The 7,735-nt window shown below is 41.6% G+C and overlaps 1 protein-coding gene across 2 annotated transcripts; it reads right to left on the bottom strand.

Moving 5' to 3' along the window:
• Positions 1-503: 503 nt before the first annotated feature.
• Positions 504-6,920, bottom strand: ltv1 (LTV1 ribosome biogenesis factor). 2 transcript variants are annotated; one of them, XM_083905820.1, is made up of 10 exons: positions 6,740-6,920; positions 5,677-5,808; positions 5,314-5,596; positions 5,073-5,205; positions 4,122-4,338; positions 3,506-3,633; positions 3,283-3,419; positions 3,001-3,053; positions 1,735-1,929; positions 504-1,042 (listed from the first exon to the last, which is right to left on the bottom strand). In XM_083905820.1, exons 1-10 carry the CDS (start codon positions 6,740-6,742, stop codon positions 932-934), a joined length of 1,392 nt encoding a protein of 463 aa, XP_083761946.1. In that variant the 5' UTR covers positions 6,743-6,920; the 3' UTR covers positions 504-931. The 2 variants fall into 2 exon arrangements, with proteins under 2 accessions (XP_083761946.1, XP_083761945.1); XM_083905819.1 differs by having other exon boundaries at positions 506-1,042; positions 1,735-1,932.
• Positions 6,921-7,735: the final 815 nt, after the last annotated feature.

The raw sequence follows: 7,735 nt of genomic DNA, 5'->3' as shown, positions 1-7,735 counted from the left end.
TGCTTTAATCTGGTGATTAATCTCTCAGATTAACGGATTTCTTTTTTTTTAAAGCTGCAAATGTAAGCACTTTATATTTAAATCTGGCAGGTGATTCACAACCTGTCAATCACCTACAGGGGGCGTGTCTTTATCGATGTGAACGCTGCTCATTTTAATACAGTTGTAAAAATCAAAATAAAGCAATTTTTTACCATCGGTACTTTATATTTTAGCGTTAGTTGTTTCTTCTCACAAACACGTTAACTAAAACCAGCCACAAGGGGGAGCCGACCACAGTATATAGTCATATACAATTAAAAAAAAATGTTCATAGACACAAAAATACTTTCCTCAGTAATATTTGTAATATTTAATAAAAAATGTTTGAATAAATTTTAGCCAAAGTTTTTCCTGCACCAAACCTCATAGAGAAAACCAGTGATTTTAGCTCACAGGGACACAGGAGCTGCTGTGATGTTAAAATCACTGGTTTACTCCATGGGCTTTGGTGCAGGGAGAGTGAGTGGTTGTTTTTGCCTTTTCTAAAAAAAAGAAACAAATGACGGTAAAGTTAAAGGAAAGTAAAACCAAAAACAAACTGTTCATGTTCAATAACAACCTTTTTTTTTTTTTTTATTACTGCTGTGTTTCAGAGTCACATGACAGGGGGGCGGAGCCTCTTTACTGCTGATAAAAGCTCACCTTTGCTCCTTTAACCAGAAGGAAAATGTACGTCGTCTCCATGGTGACAGGAGGGGGGCGTGGCCTGTGAGGTGGAGTCTTTACTCACAGTTGACATGAGGGGGGCGTGGCCTGTGAGGCAGAGTCTTTACTCACAGTTGATATGAGGGGGGCGTGGCCTGTGAGGCGGAGTCTTTACTCACAGGTGAAGTCTGTCAGTGTGTGTGTGTGGGCAGAGAGTGCCACCTGTGGGGCAGAGTGGGCGGGGCTACAGCTTCAGGCCCTGGACGTTTGTTCTCAGACTCAGCATCTGTTTCTCCTGACGCAGTTTCTCGTCCTTGAACGCAACCTTGTTGGCTTTCTTCTCCAGTCTACGCTCCTGCACACACACACACACACACACACGCATAAACACACATATTTCACAAACAAACAGACACACACACACACACAAACACATCAACAGACACACAAACACGCACACAGACACACAATCATTAACACAAAAAACCCAGAGACACACACACACACACACACAAACATGCATTAACACACACACAACACAGACGCACACACACACACACACATGCATTAACACACACACACACACACAACACAGACGCACGCACACACACATTAACACACACAAATTAACACACACACACAACACAGACACATACACACACACAACACAGACATACGCACACATTAACACAACACACACGCATACATAAACCCATTAACACACACACATACATTAACACAGACACACACATTAACACACACGCAGACGCACATACATTAACACACACAGACACACAACACATACATTAACACACACACACACATTAACACATACGCAATCACACACAAGTACATTAACACACACTCACACTCTCACACACACACCCTTATCCAGCACCATAACAGCCTTTAAAGACACACTATTCTTCTAAAACAACATAATCTGTAGTTTCCTAGGGGGCGGAGTCACGCCCTGACTCAGAGGGGGCGGAGTCACGCCCTGACTCAGAGGGGGCGGAGTCACGCCCTGACTCAGAGTAGACTTACCTTGCGTTCCTCTCTGATCACCTGCTTCCTGCTCCTCCTCTCCTCACCACTCTCATCTTTACAGCGTGGTTGTGTACAGACTCTCTGCAGATCACTGTCGTTAATCCTGGTCATTCTCTCAGTCTGTTTGGACGTCAGTCCTCTGGAGGGGAGGACGTCCAGAGGGACACCTGTCCTACAGGACACACGGATCTGCTTCTGATGGACGCCACAGAGGGGGAGGGGTCAGGGACAACAGGGGGGAGGAGTCAGGGACAACAGGAGGGAGGAGTCAGGGACAACAGGGGGGAGGGGTCAGGGACAACAGGGGGGAGGGGTCAGGGACAACAGTGGGGAGGAGTCAGGGACAACAGGGGGGAGGAGTCAGGGACAACAGTGGGGAGGCGTCAGGGACAACAGTGGGGAGGAGTCAGGGACAACAGGGGGGAGGAGTCAGGGACAACAGGGGGGAGGAGTCAGGGACAACAGTGGGGAGGCGTCAGGGACAACAGTGGGGAGGAGTCAGGGACAACAGGGGGGAGGAGTCAGGGACAACAGGGGGGAGGAGTCAGGGACAACAGGGGGGAGGAGTCAGGGACAACAGTGGGGAGGCGTCAGGGACAACAGTGGGGAGGAGTCAGGGACAACAGTGGGGAGGAGTCAGGGACAACAGGGGGGAGGAGTCAGGGACAACAGTGGGGAGGCGTCAGGGACAACAGTGGGGAGGAGTCAGGGACAACAGGGGGGAGGAGTCAGGGACAACAGTGGGGAGGGGTCAGGGACAACAGGGGGGAGGCGTCAGGGACAACAGGAGGGAGGAGTCAGGGACAAGATTGGGATTGGACAAGAGAGCGGACCAAGTCAGGCCATGGGATTGTACATAGATTTTGGGATTATAAATAGATTTTGAGATTATACAATGATTTTGAGATTATAAATAGATTTTGGGATTATAAGTAGATTTTGGGATTATAAGTAGATTTTGGGATTATACATAGATTTTGAGATTATAAATAGATTTTGGGAATATACATAGATTTTGAGATTATAAATAGATTTTGAGATTATAAATAGATTTTGGGATTATACATAGATTTTGAGATTATAAATAGATTTTGGGATTATAAGTAGATTTTGGGATTATACATAGATTTTGGGATTATAAATAGATTTTGAGATTATAAATAGATTTTGAGATTATAAATAGATTTTGTGATTATAAATAGATTTTGGGATTATAAATTAACAGATTTTGGAACTATAAAAAAAATACACACACAACTTTACCTTCGAAGGTTCTTCAATAACTTTGGGTCTGTTATAGATGTTGGAGTATGTGCCTGCACACACAGAGGAACAGTTATAATGAGACGACAGCACTCACTCACTCTGCCACACCAAAGTCACTCACTCTCCCACACCAAAGTCCATAGAGAAAACCAGTGATTTTAACATCACAGCAGCAGTAGACCAGCAGCTCCTGTGTCCCTGTGAGCTAAAATCACTGGTTTTCTCTAAGGACTTTGGTGTGGCAGAGTGAGTGAACATGTTCTTCAGAAGATAACTCACTGATGATGGTCTCACAGTCCCACTTCTCCTCTGGAGCCTGGATAATCACCACAGTTTCCATCTCCTCCTCGTCCTCGTCCTCCTCCTCCATCACAACAGGAAGTTCTTTAGGACCCAGGTCTTCAGGTCTGAGACGCCTGCAGCAGCAGCAGAGACACACAGATGGTTCGATTGTCCTGGTTCAAATCTCGGTGCTCTTTATAACCTGCCTTTGGTCACTCACTCTTTGGCCTTCTGCCTGAAGTAATCCTGAATGACCTCCTCCAGGCGAGCGCTGTCCGGGTTGATGAAGCCCTCCAGCTCTGCGTTGTCCAGAGCGCCGATCTCATCGTCGTCAAACTGTTCGAAAAACTACAAATACAAAACAAACTCAGATGTTCGTCTTTATCTCAGTGTTAAACTGAAGTGTGTAAACTCACTCACTCTCCCTGCACCAAAGCCCATAGAGAAAACCAGTGATTTTAGCTCACAGGGACACAGGAGCTGCTGGTCCTCTGCTGCCTCGTGTGGTCACTTTGTGTCACTAAATTAAGTCTTATTATTTATTTATAATCCCAAAATTTACTTATAATCCCAAAATCTGCCTAAAATCCCAAAATCTATTTATAATCCCGGTGTTAAAATCACTGCTTTTCTCTATGGGCTTTGGTGTGGGAGAGTGAGTGGTGTCAATACATGATTGTGCCACAGTAAAATAACATGTATTTTATAAAGTGAACACGATTAAAGTCAGACGTTTGTTTGTTTACGTGAATAAAGTCAGACGTTTGTTTGTTTACATGATTAAAGTCAGACGTTTGTTTGTTTACATGATTAAAGTCAGACGTTTGTTTGTTTACCTTCTCAAAGCGGTCGTCCAGCAGCGTCAGTTGTTCGTTCCTCCTCATCACTGACGACGTCATGGAATAATCTGTGAATCGACTCTTCGTTTCCTCGTCAGTGAAGAGAAATTCTCGTCCTCCGTCTGAAAATCCTCCTTCAGAGTCTGTGTCGTCCTCTTCGTCTGTTTCCTCCCACTCATCATCATCATCATCATCATCTTCACCGTGGTTCTCTCTGTCCACAGACACACAAGAGAATTTAGAGTAGTTTTTGGGATTATAAGTAAATTTTGGGATTATAAATAGATTTTGGAATTATATGTAGTTTTTGGGATTATAAGTACATTTTGGGATTATAAATAGATTTTGGGAATTTTAGTAGATTTTGGAATTGTAAGTAGTTTATGGGATCATAAGTAGATTTTGAGAATATATGTAGATTTTGGAATTATAAGGTGTTTTTGGAATTATACATACATTTTGGGGCTACAAGAAGTTTTTGGGAATATAAGTAAATTTTGGGATTATAAATAGATTTTGGGATTTTAAGTAGATTTTGGAATTGTAAGTAGTTTTTGGGATCATATGGCGATTTTGGAATTATAAATAGATTTTGGAATTATAAGTAGATTATAAATAGATTATGGAACTTTATGTAGATTGTGGGATTATAAGTAGATTTAATTAGTAGTAGAACATAATTGTTGAGATATTGTCGACTTAAACTGATAATCAGTTATTAAAAGCAAAGAAAGCAGAAAATATTCACATTTAAGAAAGTGAACAATGACAGAAACTTGATTTAATTATCAAAACAGTTGCAGATTACGTTAATAATCTGTAACCGATAATCTCAAAGCTCCCGGAAACAGACCAAAGAGATCAAACCGTCGTGACCACCAGCAGCCACAGGGGGGCAGTGTAACCCAGCGATGACATGAAGACATTTCCACACTGATGGTTTCTCACCTGACGACCACAGCCGAGCTAGCGCTGTTAGCTTTGACGATGAAGTCGTCGTCCAGGACGTTGTCGGGGTCGTCGTAGTCGAAGTCTTCGTCCAGAGCGGCTACGATGTCGGGATCCATGTCCAGACGTGGACCTGAAGAATAACAACAACAACAACAACAACAACACGATGATGTCACCATTTTAAAGGATTCAAACCACTTCCTGTCATTTCTCAGCTTCTCAAAGGTGAATCTTTTACCTGAGATGGGCGCGGCTTTGTTCAGAAGCCCCACCTCCTCCTCAAACTCTGAGGCGAACACAGACGACGGCAGCTGGATGTTCAGCACCTCCTTCTCCTTCTTCTCCTCCTCCTCATCATCTTCGTGGACGACGTGAACAGGAAGTCTGCTTGCGTTTGGAACGCCGGACGCCACCAGCTCAGTGGCGGGCTCCGCCTCCTTCAGGTGCTGCAGGTAGTCGTAGTCGTCGTCGAAGAAGACGCCAAAGTCCCTCTGCTCCTTGCGCCTCTTCTCCACCTCCACCTGGAGAGGAGAGCAACACAAACACTGCTCACCCACATCATGGAATAATAGAAGAAGAAGACAACATGGCCGCCGTGTACCTTGGCGGCGGGCAGGAGGACGTGCTGCGGCGCCGTCTCATCTGCAGCCAGAGGATCTCTCTGACTCCTGTGCACCAGGTGAAAGGTCACCGCCTTCTTCTTCTCGATGAACGACTTCTTCTTCCGATGAGGCTGTGGACGAGAAAACGAGACGGGAAACGACCTTCAAATACAAGCTTTACCAGGAGGATCAGAGACAAAGTGAGGAGGAAGACATTTTGGAACCATAGGTAGATTTTGGAACTTTAAGTAGATTTTGGAATTATAAGTAGATTTTGGGACTTTGCGTAGATTTTGGGACTTTGCGTAGATTTTGGACTTTTAAGTAGATTTTGGAACTAAGTAGATTTTGGGACTTTAAGTAGATTTTGGAACGATAAGTAGATTTTGTGAACATACAAGAAACAAACTGAGGAGAAAGAAATGTAATATTTTGAGAATACAGTTGTAATATTACAAAACGACAGAATAAAATCTTAATATTATAAGAATGACGTCACCATACTATGAGAATAATATCATAAATATGGGAAAACAAATTCCGGAAACTAGAAAATATTCACATTTAAGAAGCTGAAAAAATGCCCCTGAACATTTGTGACCTTTGACCCATGTTGACATTATGATACATTAAGTATTTACATATTCGTTTTGTCAGCACTTTAGTTTGACTTTTGAACATTTTAAGACCAGTACTTGTACTTTAGTAAAATCTTATCAACACAGTAGAACTTGAGTAGAATATTTCAGTTTTATTATTATTAATATTATAATACAACATTATCTCACTCATCTTCTACCGCTTTAAAACCTTTGTTGTGCTAATAATGTTAGTAATGTTGGTTTAATACACATTAGTTTGTAAAACGTGTCCGTGACTCATATATATATAACTTTTCCACTCCGTCTGTTTTAATGTCACTGTTTTGGTCACAAAAACCACACATTAACTGGGATTAAATGCACTTTTGTACATTTTTCCGTTGTTTTTAAATAGAAACACAGGAGTGACGTGAGCTCGCTAGCTAGCAAACGTTAGCTTCCCGTCGAAACGTCAACATACCATCTCGTTTGGTGGATTTTTGCCGGGTTTCCGCCGTCTGCTCCGGTTCAAAGATAATCTGACGTTAATCTACGGACAGATGTTACGGTCAGAGACGGTTAATCCAGCCCAGAAAGTGCGGTTAATCTTCATCCACGGTGTTTGTTTCTCTGCCTCTTCGCCACGCGCTGCTCTTCGTGCTGTGACCGTCGCTGGAAGGAACCATTACTGCGAACAACAGGGGGGTTAAGAACCACGTCAACATGCCACCAATCATAATCCTGGACGTTTGTGACACTTAAATATGTTAATAGATTAACGAATGATCTCACTGTGTGTTTTTTGTTTTTATTATATTATTCCGTATAAGAACTTTATTCAACTATATACTGCGGACCTGTTGGTATCGTCCAAATCTGGATTTCTGTTCTTCAAATAACTTTATTAACAAGGCCCTTGGTGAACATAGACATTAAACGCCAGGAGCAGGGAAATCTACAACATAATAAATGATAGATATTCTCTTTTAAATGTCGAAATTATATTGTTATATTATATTATATGCTCATTATTTTGGGAGTAAATATAGGTTACATGTTTTTAACAATAAAGTGATCAAAATATCAACGTAAATAACGTGTTTTACTGTTGTAGCTGCTCAAACTAGAGGTTATTCCGATTATTGATAAGTAATAATATGAGAATAAAGTCGTAATCTTACCAGAATAAAGTCGTAATCTCCTAAAAATAAAGTCATAATTTCAGGTGAATAGAGTCGTAATATTACAAGAATAAAATCATAATCTAATGACAAAGTTGTAATTTTAGGAGAATAAAGTTCTAATATTGTGAGAATAAAATCGTTATCCTATGAGAATAAAGTCGTAATCTAATGACAATAAAGTTGTAATTTTTACGAGAATAAAGCGTAATCTCATGAGAATAATAAATAACGTCATCATTAAACAAAAACATCTTTGTCAACATCAGTTTTATTCAAAATGTATTTCCACTCAT

Source organism: Microchirus variegatus (genome assembly GCF_963457635.1).
Source record: "Microchirus variegatus genome assembly, chromosome: 19".
Classification (NCBI taxonomy): Eukaryota; Metazoa; Chordata; class Actinopteri; order Pleuronectiformes; family Soleidae; genus Microchirus; species Microchirus variegatus.
The sequence above is the reverse complement of the archived record's forward strand: the minus strand, read 5'-3'. Positions and strand labels throughout refer to the sequence as shown.

Coding starts and splice junctions, on each gene's coding strand:
- ltv1 (XM_083905819.1), bottom strand. Junction 5,206..5,313: donor CAAAGCCGCGCCCATCTCAG/GTAAAAGATTCA, acceptor GTTATTCTTCAG/GTCCACGTCTGGACATGGAT. Junction 3,634..4,121: donor TGGACGACCGCTTTGAGAAG/GTAAACAAACAA, acceptor TTGTATTTGTAG/TTTTTCGAACAGTTTGACGA.